Here is a 20,421-nt window from a genome sequence, read left to right on the forward strand (position 1 = left end):
CACACACACACACACACACACACACACACACGAACTTGCAAAATATAGGCCACCCCCATCCTCACCCCCTACCGTGTGGGCTAAAGATAACTAATACCAAAATATTCGTTTTTTCCCGCTGTGTCAGCCGCCATACCTGCCAGCTGAGGGCAGACTATTTAAGAGACGCGGACGATGACGCGTACAGAACGCGTATTTTTGGATCCAGTGAGTCAAGTGGCTACGACTTACGCTGGAACACTGGCGTACGTGGGACACAGAGCCAGCGACTGAGGAACGTACGACTCCGTACGTGACTGACAACCACGGACGACACGGCATGCTCCATTGTGAAGGCTGACCACTGCCTGACACTCCTTACTGACCACTGCCTGACACTCCTTACTGACCACTGCCTGACACTCCTTACTGACCACTGCCTGACACTCTTACTGACCACTGCCTGACACTTCTTACTGACCACTCTTGCGCCAGTGTCCAGCCACTCTTGCGCCAATGTCCAGCCACTCTTGTGCCAGTGTCCAGCCACTGCTCTTGTGTCAGTGTCCAGCCACTCTTGCGCCAGTGTCCAGCCACTCTTGTGCCAGTGTCCAGCCACTCTTGTGTCAGTGTCCAGCCACTCTTGTGCCAGTGTCCTGCCACTGCTCTTGTGTCAGTGTCCAGCCACTCCTGTGCCAGTGTCCAGCCACTCTTGTGCCAGTGTCCTGCCACTGCTCTTATGCCAGTGTCCAGCCACTCTTGTGCCAGTGTCCTGCCACTGCTCTTGTGCCAGTGTCCAGCCACTCTTGTGCCAGTGTCCAGCCACTCTTGTGCCAGTGTCCAGCCACTCTTGTGCTAGTGTCCAGCCACTCTTGTGCCAGTGTCCAGCCACTCTTGTGCCAGTGTCCAGCCACTCTTGCGCCAGTGTCCAGCCACTCTTGCGCCAGTGTCCAGCCACTCTTGTGCCAGTGTCCAGCCACTCTTGTGCCAGTGGCCAGCCACTCTTGTGCCAGTGTCCAGCCACTCTTGCGCCAGTGTCCAGCCACTCTTGCGCCAGTGTCCAGCCACTCTTGTGCCAGTGTCCAGCCACTCTTGTGCCAGTGTCCAGCCACTCTTGCCAGCGTCCAGCCACTCTTGCCAGCGTCCAGCCACTCTTGCGCCAGTTGCCGGCCACTCTTGCGCCAGTGTCCAGCCACTCTTGTGCCAGTGTCCAGCCACTCTTGCCAGCGTCCAGCCACTCTTGCCAGCGTCCAGCCACTCTTGCGCCAGTTGCCAGCCACTCTTGCGCCAGTGTCCAGCCACTCTTGAGCCAGTGTCCAGCCACTCTTGCACCAGTGTCCAGCCACTCTTGCACCAGTGTCCAGCCACTCTTGTGCCAGTGTCCAGCCACACACTCATGTACCTCGAGACACACTACCCCACCATAATGTACCTGCCGCTGTTATTTTTAGCGCCGCGCCCTCCCTCCCAGCTGGCCCCGGCCTCTCCCACACCCGCCTCTACCAAGGGCCCTTCCAGCAACACACCCGCCATATCTGCTATGCTGGGACTTTATCTCAAACCAGAGTCCAGGCAATGTCTTCGGAGGAGAGAGAGAGAGAGAGAGAGAGAGAGAGAGAGAGAGAGAGAGAGAGAGAGAGAGAGAGAGAGAGAGAGAGAGAGAGAGAATGTTGTATAAATTTTTTTCCCCTTTTCCTTCTTCCATTTGTGTTGTTTCCTGTGGGGTGGGGTAGAGTCGAGAATGGATGAAGGTGATCAAGTATGAATATATACATGTGTATATATGTATATGTACGTATATATGTGTATAAGTGAAATTGCGATCAAGTACGGGAGGGTGGCGAATATATATATGTATATTTCATCCTTTTCTTTTATACATTATCGCCGTTTCCCGCGTTAGCGAGGTAGCATCAGGGTGGGTTTGGTGTTGGTCTAATAATGAGCCTGTCCTAAAGATCTTTTCCACCCTTGCAGGGTATAAAGTCCTTGACCATTATGGATGATGCTTGAGTACGACGATTTGACCTTTGCAGATGATAGCCCGACCTCTGACCTGACCCTATAAGCAAGGTCAGCCACCAGGTCATCGTATCAAAGGGTTATCAACCACGAACTATCTCGTTAAGGGGAGGGCCTACCTGCAGTTCTACGTGTAAGTGTCACAAGTACTTCTATTAAGTACCCCTCCTTCGTGACCTTCCATGACCTGACACGAACTTTGGAAAGTGTGATAAAAATTACTAACGAATACCAGACAACAGAATCAGAAAAGATACTCAAGAAATGAATGCCACGGATCGACATATTTCTTAAAAAGAGTACCAACGAAAGCATAGCAAGTAAAGGTAACGTTATGATAAAGGTAGCGTTATGATAAAGGTAACGTTATGATAAAGAACTTATGAAAATATAATTCGTTATGTAAACATTGACACCTACTGTAATCTGGGTTAAAAATCCGTGGCCGAAGAGCCATATACTATAACAAGTGATTGGTATATCATTCTCACTGTTTATGAAATGACGCTGAGGAACAATGGCAAATCAGACAACTAATACCAATATTCAAGCAGTTCAGGCAAGTTTCGCCTTTGGACTTCTTGCAGTAAAGCATAAAATTTATTCTCATTAACTGTTACTGTGGTACTGCAGCCTGATCTTTTGACGTTAGAGGCTCCAGTCGAGAACGAAAAGTCCACATCAAGGCCGGAACTAAACTGAAATACAGAGAGGATTATGAAAGGAAAAAAGAAGAAAGGGAAAGTATCTACGAATTCTGGAGGAAGTGTATAACCTGTCTTTTGAAATGTGCCAGGTCATAGTTACTAGGAAAGACATGAAAAGGTAGGGAGTTCCAAAGCTTGGGTGTGCAAGGAGAGAAACAGTTATCAAAACGGCCCACCCTGGATTACCTTAAGGAAATGGACAATTTGTCACGTAGATCTAATTATAATCTGCAGTGACATTCTACGATCCGTTAAAGACAGAAAATGCTACCTTTACAAACTGAGACAGAGATAAAACATACGACAGAAATGGAATGAAAACATGAGACACTGTAGGGATTAGGGTAGGGCCGCCATGAGTCACGCTGTTACGCAACTGAACATGGGAGAGACGGACCCCACACATCCTCCCTGCCACGTCATCACCTGGGAGACACGGGCCCCACGCACACCATCCATAAGCAGATTAAACACCCATAGTGATATCATACACCCCTGCCGCAGACCAACCTGCAATGGAAACCACTCGCTCTCCTCTCTTCCTACTCGTACATACGCCTTACATCCTTGATAAAAACTTCTCACAGCTTCTAGCAACTTTGCTCCCACACCATACATTCATAAGACCTTCCACAAAGCATCTCTGGCCACCCTATCATAAGCCTTCTCAAGATCCATAAATGCTACATACAAATCCATCCGTTTCTCTCAGTAATTATCGCGCACATTCTTCAACACAGACAAGTGACTTACCAAGTACAGTCAACAAAGATATACCTGTGTAGTGTGAACACTTCCCTTTCTTCCCCTTGCCTTTATGCAGTGGCACTATACATGGATTCCGCCAATCCTTAAGCACTTCCCCATGATCCATACATACAATGAATATCCTTACCAACTAAGCAATAACACAGTCACCCCCTTCATTCATAGATTAAACAGCAATACCATCCAATCCAGCCTCATTGCCACACTTCATTCTCCATAAGACTTTCACCACCTCTTCTCTCTTCACTAAACCACTCTCCAAGACTCTCTCACTTCGCATACCACCCCGACCTAAACACTCTAAATTTACCACCCTAAATCTAAACATGTTCAGCAATTTATCAAAATATTCACTCCATCTCCTTCTCACTTCATCACTACCTATTATCACTTGCACTTTCGTCATCTTCACCAATGTTCCTATTCGTTCTCTTGTTTTTCGCACATTACTTACCTCCTTCCAAAACATCTACTTATTCCTCTTAAAGTTCACTGATCTTCGTTCAAACCAGCTCTCGTTTGCCTTTTTTTACCTACCCCTGCCTCGTCCTCTTGACCTCCTGCCGCTTTCTCTTACACATCCTACAATAATTTGTACTCTTTCTTTGTAAGTACGATCAACCCCCCCCCCCCTCCCCGCCCTTTTTCTAACATTAGCATCTTTACTTCTTCATTCCACCACTCACTACTCTTTTCAATCTGCCCCCCTTCCACACTTCGCATGTCACATGAATCTCTCGTACATGCTAGCACTACCTCCCATTCCTCACCCATTCCCCTTGCTTCATTTACTCTCGCCTTTTGCCATGCTGCATTCAGTCTCTCCTAGTAATTCACTACACAATCTTTTTCAAGCTCACTTACTTTCACCACTCTCCTCTCACTGATATTGTTTTCTTTTTACCTAAAACCTATACAAATTTTAACCAAAGCCTTCACAAGATGGTGATCAGACATCCCACCAGCTGCCCCTCTCAGCACATTTACATCCAAAAGTCTCTCTTTTACTTTCCTATTTTGCATATGTGATCCAATACTGCCCACTGACCATCTTTCCTACTCACATACGTATACTTGTGTATGTCCCTCTTTTTAGGTATTCCCGATCACCGGTGCTTTTTCAGCAAACATCTTCACAAGCTCCTCACTATTTCCAGTCACATTGCAAAATACCTCATGTCCCCCCCAATCATACCTTCAACTGCCACATTACTCACCTTCATATCAAAATCACTCATTACTAATAACCGGTCATGTGCACGTAAATTGCTAACGCACTCACTCAGCTGTTGACGAAACACTTGCTTTCATGATCTGTCTTCTCATACCAGGTGTTTAAGCACCAGCAATCACCCATCTCTCCCCAACCACTGAGAACTGTGACAAGCAGAGTACCACAAGGCTAAGGTCTGACATCAATGCTCATAATTCTGTACGTCGGTATGGTTGAGGCAGGAGTTACCAGCAAAGTCGCAGATATACTCGGAGACTCGAAGTGACGACAAACAAAAGAAGGGAAGACTGTCCACTGATCCTAAGAGATTGACATAAACTGATGCAGTGGATAGAAACATGACAAATGGACGCCTCTACATTTGAACAAATTGATGCTGTGGATAGAAACATGACAAATGCATCCGGCTATATCTAGACCAACTGATGCAGTGGATAGAAACATGACAAATGGACGACTCTATAATTATACAAATTGATGCTGTGGATAGAAATATGACATGCATCCGTCTATATCTAGACCAACTGATGCAGTGGATAGAAACATGACAAATGGACGACTCTATATTTGAACAAACTGATGCTGTGGATAGAAACCTGAGCAATGGATTCCTCTGGAGACGAATGCAAATTATCAAATATGAATATAAATCGTCCAGTAAGTCATTATCTGTAGAAGAAAAGAACTTGGGATCAGCAATGATCTAAGATACTCAACACAATGTTTGTCTGCACGTGTATCATAGAGGAAACAATGTCAGTTTTCGCTGCTAAAGATGTGTGTAACACGAGAGACATGTAAAAAACGATCCTCATTTCTAGTCATCAGTTTATCAATGATGAAGGATGATAGAAATACGTATAGAGAGAAGATCAACAGATTTGGTTAAGAGGAAGACAGTACTTCCGTCGCCTGCAAATGAATCGTATGAGGAATGACTCGGAAATCTGATATTACATATCTAAAAACAGCGTACCCCGAGATGTGATTGTTCCCAAAATGCTTAATAATTTCGACATAGTTATTAAAGATAACAATGGCCAGTTATGACAGTATGATTCGAGGAAATAGATGTAATCTAACCATGAACATGTTTTTTCATCAACAGAGTTATAGAGGAATGGCATGAATCACTTTATCACCAAATATCATCAGGGTTAACGCCTACCAGAGCGCTTAGATCATAGATGGATAATGACCAATGATGTTTATCATCGGCGAATACACTTCCTGGATAATGATAATGTGGACGTTCAATATTTCAGCTTTCTTAACAGACAGAAAGACAGATACTTCCTCCTCATAAAATGAGATGATAATGTGTATTCCATTCATGAGGATTTGTGTCATTGTCCTCTCTCTCTGTATTGTTTACTGGCTGATGAGCCGTAGGGCGAGGTGGGTGGGGAGCAGTATTGTTGCCCTGTTACCGACTACACAGAACAGGAATCCTCCAACACGTAACCTCGTCGTCTTCTGGTATGTGGCTCCCACATGTACTTGCCTTTGTATAGTCTCCCTTTCTCTCGTCCTCGCCACAGCACACCTCACTTCCTCCCGCAGACCTACGTTACAAGCCACCACCGCCATCCGCTCACACTCCAGCCTCACTAATGACCACACGACACTGTTGATACGACCCGAAGTTCCACTGCTGTCGGGGTGTCAGTGCTTCGATAAAATGCTGGCCACGCTGACGGAGAGGACTGGTGCACGGCTTGGGTTGGTCGACGCTTGGAGAACTGTTGAACGCTTCAGTAGAGAGGCACATCAGGCTGGTACCATGGGAACAGCGCGGGTGATACGTGATGCCAGTGTGCACGTGGTAAGTCAGGCGATGCCAACCACCCTCAGCTAAATATCGAATTATTTCTAAACATACTTCGTGATCACTAACCCATCCTGTCCTTATGACTTACCTAATCATTAATGATAAAGGAGAAACATCATAATGACAAGTGATGATATACCGGCGTATATTAGGAATTCGGAAAATGCTTTGGTAACAGTCATGTGGCAGGGCGGAGGTGCAGGTGTGTGTGTGGCGCTGCAATATACAGGACGTAAGTAACAATAGTGAAACACCTGTGGCCCGGCACCGCTCTACCGCTCCATCCTTGCTAGCAGTGTAGCAGCGGCTGCCGCCTCCCTCACTTCATACCCGGCGACATACCACTTACAGTGATTGATGGAAGGACGTTCGGTGTCTGAGATGCGAGCCAGTGGACGATCGACGTACAGGTGAACAACATTAAGGTGGACGACGTGTTTCAAGGTAGGGACATGTGGCTCACAAGCTGTGGGCTCTGGAGCGTCTGACACTCGCTACTCTGAGGACGGCGTAGTTACGCATAGTGAAGTGAGTACGACTCATGTGACGCGTGTCTCACAAACACACACGCACATTGATACGCTCCAAACGTAAGAGAGAAAAAAAAAACAACTGAATGTTATTTTAAAGGATCGTGTGACAAGTTTTTGAAAAGGGCGTTTAAAATTCACACGGGACTCAGTTATCCACATTTCTCCCGTGCCTGAGACGCAGCGTTCACCCGCTGTCAACAGACACGTAGGCGCTCTTCTACAGCCGTTCGCTTCCTCGTAGCCACCGTCATGAAAGGGATCAGCCTGCACGCGAGCAGCGTCCCGTCAACAACGCTTCGACTCATGCCCTTCCTGATGGTAGCGACGATCCTGGTCATCTTCCGCCTCATGATCCTGACCGACCAGAGCCTCCCTCAGGGAAACCACCCGCGCCGCCTGGTTCCTAACCCTACCGCAGGAGGCAACGCTAGCCAACACGAGTCGAACAGGAGGGTGCCAGCGCTCCCCAACAACGACCAAGTTAAACGAGGCGCACGTGACAACCTGCTGCACATCGATAACGAGGCCGTTAGAGAGAAGCACCACGACGATGACCACGAGGACGACGTGCCGAACGACGAAGACGACGATGACGACGATGATGACGATGATGAGGTATATGACTATTGTCAAGATATTGTGTACAGTGACGCACATGTTCCGCGATCTCGATGGGTCCTACTGTATTATTGCATCACTCCTCTCTCTCTCTCTCTCTCTCTCTCTCTCTCTCTCTCTCTCTCTCTCTCTCTCTCTCTCTCTCTCTCTCTCTCTCTATCTATCTATCTATCTATCAATCTATCTATCTATCTATCTTATCGGTACTGGGTATCATTAACAAAAGAAGACAACTAGAACAATTCGCCTCACAAGACAAAACAAACAGATTTCTTTCAAGGAACTTGCAGAAGAATGCTTGAATTATATTCGCGATTTAGGATAAATGTTATTCAGTAAAGATAATGCTTATCCCTTGCTATCATACATTCACGAATTAGGACGATATCAGACGAATGTTATTCAGTGAAGATAATGCTTATCCCTTGCAATCATACATTCACGAATTAGGACGATATCAGACGAATGTTATTCAGTGAAAATAATGCTTATCCCTTGCTATCATACACTCACGAATTAGGAAGATATAAGATACAGAACTCAACGAACGGGCTATCGTCAGTCTCATCATGATAACCTGGCCGTTAATAGTCATCAAATCACACGTATTAGGTAGATCGTAAACTAGTGTTATAACGCTTCTCCCGTATCATTCATGATGACGTAGTAATTATGGGAAATAATGGTTAAGTGATCACAAAGTATGGTAGAGAAAACCTCAATAGTTAGCTTCGTGTGGTTTGCCTTGTGAACCTGGTGGTCAATTACTCATTAAATTAGGATGTATGATTGAAAGTGCACTTGGGAACTTATCGTGTTTCATTTTCCCCGTGGGCTCATAGGAATATACTTGCTCACGCGCAAAATTGTGATCCTTTCCAATATATATATATATATATATATATATATATATATATATATATATATATATGTATATATATATATATATATATATATATTGCATTACAAATAACAAAGAACGAATGCGAGCTAGTGAAACCTTTTCTTCGTGTGTTTCTGGCGCTACCTCGTTAACGCGGGAGACGGCGGAGATGAATGAGAGCAAGACTGGTATATCATGTGCGATCACTCAGTATTCTGTAGGTATATTCTCTTGTGAGGAATCTGGCTCATGAGGACGTGTCCCTACCTCTGATAAGATTAATTCTTTTGAACACCTGCCCCACACCTGGTTCACCCCTTCCTTCCCTGTGTGCACGATCAACTCTATAAACAAAACACGAGTCACTTTACAGGTAAGTAATGAGATTCCTGAACTCCTCAGTGTTGAGTTACACTAGAGATGCAGGTGCTCGACACAGGAACCCTCATATCCAGTCACGGGACAATGTAAACTACATATGTTCGACACAGGAACCCTCATATCCAGTCACGGGACAATGTAAACTACATATCCAGTCACGGGACTATGTAAACTACATATGTTCGAATTTTTATCCAGGTCATACGAAAATATGTTGCAGAAATGAGGATAATTCCTTTCATCCGTTATGTTGCAGGATATGGAGGCGTGAGAGCAAGGATCCTCAGGTGTGAGGGAAGCGGGACACTGCTTGAGCTACCTGGTGCAGCCAGCCGAACTTCGCGGTGACTGTGTGTGTGTAACTCCTCAGCTGCCCAGGTCATCCCATGAAGGCGTTGTATGGGAGTTATCAACCTCGTCTTCTAACCTAACCTAACCTAACCTAACCTAACCTGACAGATGTTTGCTCCGAGTCTTCGGCAAGATCACTTGCTATTTATTAGTCTCCTTATGTATGTGAGTCTGTGTATCGACTATAAGTATTACGTACGAGAATAAATGACTGGAACTGATTAGTTTTTATTAACATAACATTACCACAAGGCAGATCAGATGTACCAGCGAGGAGCGTTTTGATCTCCAGCGGCCGATCAAAGACACACAACAGGTGCCGCAGGTGTTACTCCTACGCACATTTGTTGCCTGTTACTGCCTCAGCAGCTGGCTACAAGCCCTACAAGCTTGTTGTCCTCCTCCCACCACAAGTTACAGGTTCCACAAGTGCTCTTACCCACACAATTCTTGTCTGTATATCTTCTCTTTACAAGTCTTGCACGTTCCTCTTCCATGTACCCGTGACCTGTCTCGTCTTCTCTGTCTGACAATTCAAACCCTGCAACTCTAAACACAAACACCTGTTGCCAGATCTGATTTCATCCAAGCTCTGAAAAACCTTACATTTACCTCCCACCACACGTTGCAGATTTCTCGTTCAAGTTCTGCTGTTGTTCCTTCAGAACCCCTACACCCCCCAAAAAAAAGATGTGGCAGTAGCCAAATAACAGCATCCAAGTGCAGCAATTGTAGCACAGCTGCGACCAGGTGCGGCAGATGTAGCACAGCTACGACCAGATGCGGTAGATGTAGCACAGGTACGACCAGATGCGACAGATGTAGCACAGCTACGACCAGATGCGGTAGATGTAGCACAGCTACGACCAGATGCGGTAGATGTAGTATAGCTACGACCAGATGCGACAGATGTAGCACAGCTACGATCAGATGCGGCAGATGTGGCACTGCTACGACCAGATGCGACAGATGTAGCACAGTTACGACCAGATGCGGTAGATGTAGCACAGTTACGACCAGATGCGACAGATGTAGCACAGCTACGACCAGATGCGACAGATGTAGCACAGCTATGACCAGATGCGGTAGATGTGGCACTGCTACGACCAGATGCGGTAGATGTAGCACAGCTACGACCAGATGCGACAGATGTACTATAGCTACGACCAGATGCGACAGATGTAGCACAGCTACGACCAGATGCGACAGATGTAGCACAGCTACGACCAGATGCGGTAGATGTGGCACTGCTACGACCAGATGCGGTAGATGTAGCACAGCTACGACCAGATGCGACAGATGTAGCACAGCTACGACCAGATGCGACAGATGTAGCACAGCTACGACCAGATGCGGTAGATGTAGCACAGTTACGACCAGATGCGGTAGATGTGGCACTGCTACGACCAGATGCGGTAGATGTAGCACAGTTACGACCAGATGCGGTAGATGTAGCACAGTTACGACCAGATGCGACAGATGTAGTACAGCTAAGACCAGATGCGGCAGATGTAGAACAGCTACGACCAGATGCGACAGATGTAGCACTGCTACGACCAGATGCGACAGATGTAGCACAGCTACGACCAGATGCGGCAGATGTAGCACTGCTACGACCAGCTGCGACAGATGTAGCACAGCTACGACCAGATGCGGCAGATGTAGCACTGCTACGACCACATGCGACAGATGTAGCACAGCTACGACCAGATGCGACAGATGTAGTATAGCTACGACCAGATGCGACAGATGTAGCACAGCTACGACCAGATGCGACAGATGTAGCACAGCTACGACCAGATGCGGTAGATGTGGCACTGCTACGACCAGATGCGGTAGATGTAGCACAGCTACGACCAGATGCGACAGATGTAGCACAGCTACGACCAGATGCGACAGATGTAGCACAGCTACGACCAGATGCGGTAGATGTAGCACAGTTACGACCAGATGCGGTAGATGTGGCACTGCTACGACCAGATGCGGTAGATGTAGCACAGTTACGACCAGATGCGGTAGATGTAGCACAGTTACGACCAGATGCGACAGATGTAGTACAGCTAAGACCAGATGCGGCAGATGTAGAACAGCTACGACCAGATGCGACAGATGTAGCACTGCTACGACCAGATGCGACAGATGTAGCACAGCTACGACCAGATGCGGCAGATGTAGCACAGCTACGACCAGATGCGACAGATGTAGCACTGCTACGACCAGATGCGACAGATGTAGCACAGCTTCGACCAGATGCGGCAGATGTAGCACTGCTACGACCAGCTGCGACAGATGTAGCACAGCTACGACCAGATGCGGCAGATGTAGCACTGCTACGACCACATGCGACAGATGTAGCACAGCTACGACCAGATGCGGCAGATGTAGCACAGCTACGACCAGATGCGGCAGATGTAGCACAGCTACGACCAGATGCGGCAGATGTAGCACTGCTACGACCAGATGCGACAGATGTAATACAGGTACGACCAGATGCGGCAGATGTAGCACAGCTACGACCATATGCGACAGATGTAGCACAGCTACGACCAGATGCGAGAGATGTAGCACAGCTACGACCAGATGCGGCAGATGTGGCACAGCTACGACCAGCTGCGACAGATGTAGCACAGCTACGACCAGATGCAGCAGATGTAGCACAGCTACGACCAGATGCGACAGATGTAGCACAGATACGACCAGATGCGACAGATGTAGCACAGCTACGACCAGATGCGACAGATGTAGCACAGCTACGACCAAATGCGACAGATGTAGCACAGCTACGACCAGATGCGGCAGATGTAGCACAGCTACGACCAAATGCGACAGATGTAATACAGCTACGACCAGATGCGGCAGATGTAGCACAGCTACGACCAGATGCGACAGATGTAGCACAGCTACGACCAGATGCGACAGATGTAGAACAGCTACGACCAGATGCGACAGATGTAGCACAGCTACGACCACATGCGACAGATGTAGCACAGCTACGACCACATGCGACAGATGTAGCACAGATGCGACAAGTTGTAGCACATCTTCGACCATATGCAACAGCAGAAGCGACAGCAGTAAACTACAGCACCAGCACCTCAAGTACAAGCTGAACAACAGTAATCGCAGTATCAGAATCGTAACGACACTAACATCAGGAGTTGCATGATTAAGTTTACTACAGGAACATATGTACGACAACATATCGAAAGGACGAGAAGGTCGTGCGAGATACTGTGGCCAGAAACTGCAAAGCGATTGATGAAGACAAGGATACCAGTGTGATAATAGGCTACAACAATCCGAAAACATGTTCGCTCGTCATGGACAACAAGATGGTAGGTCGCTCTGGAATTCTGAGTCGTACCGATGTGGTATATGAGCACCGATGCAATATTGGGGACTGTCAGCCCCACTACATAAGTTTCACTGGACATAAAACCTGCCCCATGAGCTGCCGCCTCTTGTTCCACTTACAAGGAGGGAGGATCGAACTACATCATGAAGAAAAGCATTACTAGTTGCAGTGATCAAAGACTACAGATATTAGAAGCCATTCACATTAGAGAGAAAGTACCTGTCATCAACATCCAGACAAACATGACCACCGCCATACAGCTCTTTGATAACCCGCCAATAGGACGTAAACCTAATGCCGTTTAAAGACAGATGGGACACGTCATTAACCCGCTACAAGCTACCGAGTCCGCCATTTCTGGACAGGAGGAACACGACACTGACCAACCCAGTCCTGGGTTACGAGGGTCAGTGAGAATCAGACGAGCCCAACCTGACCACAACGCCACATCCGGACAATAACGGTCTCGCTTGGCCCATCTTAGTGTATTTAGTGATGGACTTTCTATATCCCTAACCTCTTCTAATGTTCTTCTGTGTTTTCTCAATTGTAAGTTTTTCTATATTTGTGCCTCCATATTTCGCATCTAGATTGTAACACGTGTTTACCAAATGGCGTCCTAGCAACGTCTCTTCGTTGTTTATCAGCTTACTTATATTTCTCTCCTGTGTCTCCCCTGATGATGTGATTATTTCACGAAAGTGCACTTGGGAACTTATCGTGTTTCATTTTCTCCGTGGACTCATAGGAATATACTTGATCACGGGCAAAATTGTGATCCTTTCCAATATATATATATATATATATATATATATATATATATATATATATATATAGAGAGAGAGAGAGAGAGAGAGAGAGAGAGAGAGAGAGAGAGAGAGAGAGAGAGAGGAACGAGTGAAGGAAGTGACAGAAGTACCTAGGTTGATGAAGCCCGCCCTGTCACGCCCCGCCCCGCCCCGCCCGGCCCAGCCCCACGCCCCGCTCCTCTATGCCCCACTCCTCTGTGCCCCATCCAGCCGTTCTCTTCTCAGTACTAACAGAGGACATGTCAATATTATGAAATGCTCTTGATAGCTTCTGTTCTCCTCTGTAGTCCCCAGCGCCACATGGGAAGCTCTCCTCGGGTCTATCTTCTAACCTCACTGCTTTTCCTGGACGTCCTCCCCTTCTGACGTGTGTCAACGCACGCGAGGCATTTCTCAGCGTGACACCTCCTCCATCAACAGACGCCTACTGTCGTGCCACATGGGAGGGAGCCAAACAGGAGGGGCTGGCCAGGTACTCCCCCGGATGACATGGTGGTGATGCTACCCTTGTCCATGGTCCTCACTGGCTCGCAAATCTCATCGTAAATCAATACTATAAACTATTCCTGTGTGGTATCCTCTTTTTGAGCTCGCTGGTTCGAATCCGCTTGCTTCTTGCACGATCCAGCTATTCAAATTCTGCTTCAGGCTACCATTCTTATAGAGTACCACGTAAAAATTGCGATAAGTTTTATGTTCGGCAGACTGGTAAGGACCTTTCTGTTAGGCTTAAGCAACATAGATATATATAAGAACAGGACAAGGATCAAATGCCTTGTTTAGTCATGTTAAGAATTATGATCATAGCACTGACTGGAGTAATGTCATCTCAGTTATTTACTCCAACTCCTGTAATCACGAGAAATACCACTGGGTCTTCCATTACTAAATGCACAAAGAAATGTAATATCAGTATTATTGAAGGTCTATACAAATTGGATAGCTTTACTGTTGATGAATTTTATAGACATTTTCCCTTCCTGTCCACATAATAAGTCTATGATACGCTTGTTGCCAGACTTGTACGTACTCGACCTCATTTGGGTAGTCACTTGTTTACCAAATGACGTCCTAACTACGTCTCTTCGTTGTATATCAACTGACTGTTACATTTCTCTCTTGTGTCTCCCTGATGATGTGATTATTACACGAAATTGCACTTGGGAACTCATCGTGTTTCATTTTCCCCGTGGACTCATAGGAATATCTTGATCACGAGCAAAACTGTGATCCTTTCCAATATATATATATATATATATATATATATATATATATATATATATATATATATATATATATATATATATATTACATATGCACATCCTACCCTAACTCGGGTAACCTTTTCATCGACCAACCCCTAGGGGTGGATTAACAGCTGAGTTGACTGTGGACCGACTGCAGCAACCAGGATTGGAACCTATGCCATGCTCGACCCTGGGCGGTCCGTGAATGCGTCACGGTCAGGAACGCTGACCACTACACGAAAGAAGCCTATAAAGTCCGGAAACAGTATGGAAAATACAACTGATAATTCCCGAACTGTTCTCTAATCTTCAGAACAAGGGGTGAAGAAATGGGTCTTTGACAATACTAAATGAAACGTTGATGAGGGGAGACAACTGTACCTTTCCCAAGTAGTTCATAGTCGTCTCCGTGGTCCTCCACCTCCGAGCCGGAGGTGGCGCTGTAGTAGATGGAACCGGCGATAGAGCTTCCCTCATCGGCGGAGTAGTAGACAGAGCCGGTGAGCGAGACGCGGTCCGAGCCATGGTCCAGCGACGGTCGCTTCGTATCCGAACCAAAACCAACTTCAGGTACTGAAAACGAGTCACGGTCCTCGAGGTATGTCTTCCTCTTCTCTCCCCGGAGGAGACCGTCATCCACTGAATGGTCCACTGAGGATTCCATTCGTCCTCCCTCTGGTAAGGGTGTATGGTCGGTCGCGGGCACCTTTTTGAAGGGAGATTTCCATTCTGTTGAGAGTGGTTCAGTTAACGGGATCTTATTTAAGGGAGATGCCTGGTGTATGGACAGAGGTTCAGTTAAGGGACTCTCTTTGAATGATGATGTCTGCTGTCTAGACGTATTTTCGGTCAAGTGACCCACTCTTAAGGGAGATGTCCGGCCCAGGGAGATATGTTCGCTCGCAGGAACCGTCATAAAGGGAGTTGTCTGGTGTACAGACACAGGCTCGGTCAGAGGAACCTTGTTGTAGGGAGATGCCCGACCTGCGTTGATATTTTCGGTCGAGGGAGGTTTTCTGTAGGGAGATGTTCGGTCAAGGGAGGCATTTTCACCCAATGGAGCCTTCATGAAGGGAGACGTTCGGTCCAAGGAGACATGTTCGGTCAAGGGAGACTTTCTGTAGGGAGATGCCCGACCTGTGTAGACATTCTCGGTCAAGGGAGCCTTTTTGTAGGGAGACGCCCAGTCCACGGAGATATGTTCGGTCAAGGGAGACTTTTCTAAGGGAGATGCTCTGTCTATGGAAGTGCGTTCTAAGCGATCTCGAGATCTGCGATTGCTGGTCTCGCGTCGAGACGTAATCGTGACGGCGACTTCTGCGTCGGCAGTTGTCTGCTCCTGGTCATTGTCGTACTTGGCTGCGACAGACGACAGGTCTAAGGACCCAGCTTTGTGCAGAGGCTCTATTGGGTCAGCCTTGGGGACGCCCAGAGGATACCGTTCCAGCGATCCAGCGCGTACGTTCAGAGTGTCCTTCACGCTGGAGGATCTGGAGAGCGACTTCGACTTCTCTGAGGCAGTGTCCTCGTAGCCTGGATACCAACACTCATGCTGGTAGTAGCCAGGACCTGCTGAAGCCGGGAGGTAGATGGAAGACCTCTTGGAAGAAGGTTCAGAGGCGGAGTGGTACCACGACCCAGAGGCTGACCCGACGCTCTTCTCCGACCAGGCAGAGCTGCCTCCCACACTCTCCGTGTCCTCGTCCTCCTCGCCCTCCACCGGTAGAGTGTTGTCATCCTTCTGCCTTTTCTTGTCCTTTTTGCGTTTCTTCTCCTCTTTCTTTTCGCGTTTTTTGCGTTCCTTTCTCTCCTTGAGAAACTTTTTCTCGCGTTCTTTCTCCTCCTTCAGCTTTAACTTCTCCTCGGGCGAGAGTTCATGGCCCGGCTTGTTGCCCATGACTGCTCGCTGGCGATCACTGCACCATCACACGCACACCCTCACAATCACTGCATCACTGCCCAGCTCCCGGCACTCTTGCAGCTGCTGCCGGCGCCACGCTCACGAGGGGGAACCAGACTGAGCCGGGAGGAGGGCGCTAGCTCAGGTGGCAGTGCCAGGCGGCTCACCTGGGGGACGGGGGTGTGTGGTGGGGCACGTGGGGGCGGGGCGCAACCATCCGGCACACCGCCCTTGCCAAGCCAGACGTAAAGCCGTCGCCTGTTCCTGCGACCTCCACCCTGGCCAGATGGGTGACGTACCGACGCGGTCCACTCGACGTGGGAATCACAGTCACATATCACTGCAGGATGAGAGTCACTGCAGAGTTGACATACCTGTACTGGCATCAGTTTCTTTTAGTTGAGACGGCATGGGCAACTGAGGCCCTAATCAAGGCCATCTCATTACCGCTATATACATATATATATTTATATTTATATTTATTATACTTTGTCGCTGTCTCCCGCGTTTGCGAGGTAGCGCAAGGAAACAGACGAAAGAAATGGCCCAACCCCCCCCCCCCCCATACACATGTATATACATACGTCCACACACGCAAATATACATACCTACACAGCTTTCCATGGTTTACCCCAGACGCTTCACATGCCTTGCTTCAATCCACTGACAGCACGTCAACCCCGGTATACCACATCGATCCAATTCACTCTATTCCTTGCCCTCCTTTCACCCTCCTGCATGTTCAGGCCCCAATCACACAAAATCTTTTTCACTCCATCTTTCCACCTCCAATTTGGTCTCCCTCTTCTCCTTGTTCCCTCCACCTCCGACACATATATCCTCTTGGTCAATCTTTCCTCACTCATCCTCTCCATGTGCCCAAACCACTTCAAAACACCCTCTTCTGCTCTCTCAACCACGCTCTTTTTATTTCCACACATCTCTCTTACCCTTACGTTACTCACTCGATCAAACCACCTCACACCACACATTGTCCTCAGACATCTCATTTCCAGCACATCCATCCTCCTGCGCACAACTCTATCCATAGCCCACGCCTCGCAACCATACAACATTGTTGGAACCACTATTCCTTCAAACATACTCATTTTTGCTTTCCGAGATAATGTTCTCGACTTCCACACATTCTTCAAGGCCCCCAGGATTTTCGCCCCCTCCCCCACCCTATGATCCACTTCCGATTCCATGGTTCCATCCGCTGCCAGATCCACTCCCAGATATCTAAAACACTTCACTTCCTCCAGTTTTTCTACATTCAAACTCACCTCCCAATTGACTTGACCCTCAACCCTACTGTACCTAATAACCTTGCTCTTATTCACATTTACTCTTAACTTTCTTCTTCCACACACTTTTCCAAACTCAGTCACCAGCTTCTGCAGTTTCTCACATGAATCAGCCACCAGCGCTGTATCATCAGCGAACAACAACTGACTCACTTCCCAAGCTCTCTCATCCCCAACAGACTTCATACTTGCCCCTCTTTCCAAAACTCTTGCATTTACCTCCCTAACAACCCCATCCATAAACAAATTAAACAACCATGGAGACATCACACACCCCTGCCGCAAACCTACATTCACTGAGAACCAATCACTTTCCTCTCTTCCTACACGCACACATGCCTTACATCCTCGATAAAAACTTTTCACTGCTTCTAACAACTTTCCTCCCACACCATATATTCTTAATACCTTCCACAGAGCATCTCTATCAACTCTATCATATGCCTTCTCCAGATCCATAAATGCTACATACAAATCCATTTGCTTTTCTAAGTATTTCTCACATACATTCTTCAAAGCAAACACCTGATCCACACATCCTCTACCACTTCTGAAACCACACTGCTCTTCCTCAATCTTATGCTCTGTACATGCCTTCACCCTCTCAATCAATACCCTCCCATATAATTTACCAGGAATACTCAACAAACTTATACCTCTGTAATTTGAGCACTCACTCTTATCCCCTTTGCCTTTGTACAATGGCACTATGCACGCATTCCGCCAATCCTCAGGCACCTCACCATGAGTCATACATACATTAAATAACCTTACCAACCAGTCAACAATACAGTCACCCCCTTTTTTAATAAATTCCACTGCAATACCATCCAAACCTGCTGCCTTGCCGGCTTTCATCTTCCGCAAAGCTTTCACTACCTCTTCTCTGTTTACCAAATCATTTTCCCTAACCCTCTCACTTTGCACACCACCTCGACCAAAACACCCTATATCTGCCACTCTATCATCAAACACATTCAACAAACCTTCAAAATACTCACTCCATCTCCTTCTCACATCACCACTACTTGTTATCACCTCCCCATTTGCGCCCTTCACTGAAGTTCCCATTTGCTCCCTTGTCTTACGCACTTTATTTACCTCCTTCCAGAACATCTTTTTATTTTCCCTAAAATTTAATGATACTCTCTCACCCCAACTCTCATTTGCCCTTTTTTTCACCTCTTGCACCTTTCTCTTGACCTCCTGTCTCTTTCTTTTATACATCTCCCACTCAATTGCATTTTTTCCCTGCAAAAATCGTCCAAGTGCCTCTCTCTTCTCTTTCACTAATACTCTTACTTCTTCATCCCACCACTCACTACCCTTTCTAATCAACCCACCTCCCACTCTTCTCATGCCACAAGCATCTTTTGCGCAATCCATCACATATATATATATATATATATATATATATATATATATATATATATATATATATAGCAGTGTGGTTTCAGAAATGGTAGAGGATGTGTGGATCAGGTGTTTGCTTTGAAGAATGTATGTGAGAAATACTTAGAAAAGCAAATGGATTTGTATGTAGCATTTATGGATCTGGAGAGGGCATATGATAGAGTTGATAGAGATGCTCTGTGGAAGGTATTAAGAATATATGGTGTGGGAGGCAAGTTGTTAGAAGCAGTGAAAAGTTTTTATCGAGGATGTAAGGCATGTGTACATGTAGGAAGAGAGGAAAATGATTGGTTCTCAGTGAATGTAGGTTTGCGGCAGGGGTGTGTGATGTCTCCATGGTAGTTTAATTTGTTTATGGATGGGGTTGTTAGGGAGGTGAATGCAAGAGTTTTGGAAAGAGGGGCAAGTATGAAGTCTGTTGGGGATGAGAGAGCTTGGGAAGTGAGTCAGTTGTTGTTCGCTGATGATACAGCGCTGGTGGCTGATTCATGTGAGAAACTGCAGAGGCTGGTGACTGAGTTTGGTAAAGTGTGTGAAAGAAGAAAGGTAAGAGTAAATGTGAATAAGAGCAAGGTTATTAGGTACAGTAGGGTTGAGGGTCAAGTCAATTGGGAGGTAAGTTTGAATGGAGAAAAACTGGAGGAAGTAAAGTGTTTTAGATATCTGGGAGTGGATCTGGCAGCGGATGGAACCATGGAAGCGAAAGTGGATCATAGGGTGGGGGAGGGGGCGAAAATCCTGGGAGCCTTGAAGAATGTGTGGAAGTCGAGAACATTATCTCGGAAAGCAAAAATGGGTATGTTTGAAGGAATAGTGGTTCCAACAATGTTGTATGGTTGCGAGGCGTGGGCTATGGATAGAGTTGTGCGCAGGAGGATGGATGTGCTGGAAATGAGATGTTTGAGGACAATGTGTGGTGTGAGGTGGTTTGATCGAGTAAGTAACGTAAGGGTAAGAGAGATGTGTGGAAATAAAAAGAGCGTGGTTGAGAGAGCAGAAGAGGGTGTTTTGAAATGGTTTGGGCACATGGAGAGAATGAGTGAGGAAAGATTGACCAAGAGGATATATGTGTCGAAGGTGGAG

The 20,421-nt window shown here is 46.8% G+C and overlaps 2 protein-coding genes across 2 annotated transcripts in view; one reads left to right on the forward strand and one right to left on the reverse strand.

Moving 5' to 3' along the window:
* The window catches only part of MnM (myomesin and myosin binding protein), a 100,814-nt gene extending 84,062 nt beyond the window's left edge, over nucleotides 1-16,752 (reverse strand). Inside the window, 1 exon segment of the mRNA XM_071678861.1 lies at nucleotides 15,100-16,752. Within this exon segment, the coding sequence (XP_071534962.1) occupies nucleotides 15,100-16,615 (1,516 nt within the window). The 5' untranslated portion in view covers nucleotides 16,616-16,752.
* Nucleotides 6,803-9,528, forward strand: LOC139757735 (uncharacterized). The gene is made up of 2 exons (XM_071678487.1): nucleotides 6,803-7,689; nucleotides 9,213-9,528. The coding sequence occupies exons 1-2, from the start codon at nucleotides 7,324-7,326 to the stop codon at nucleotides 9,225-9,227; spliced, it is 381 nt and encodes a 126-aa protein (XP_071534588.1). The 5' UTR covers nucleotides 6,803-7,323; the 3' UTR covers nucleotides 9,228-9,528.
* Nucleotides 16,753-20,421: the final 3,669 nt, after the last annotated feature.

Source organism: Panulirus ornatus, chromosome 28, assembly GCF_036320965.1.
Source record: "Panulirus ornatus isolate Po-2019 chromosome 28, ASM3632096v1, whole genome shotgun sequence".
Lineage (NCBI taxonomy): Eukaryota > Metazoa > Arthropoda > Malacostraca > Decapoda > Palinuridae > Panulirus > Panulirus ornatus.

What these genes read in the sequence shown, in the direction of transcription:
- LOC139757735 (XM_071678487.1), top strand. Translation starts at nt 7,324, where the DNA reads ATGAAAGGGATCAGCCTGCACGCGAGCAGCGTCCCGTCAACAACGCTT.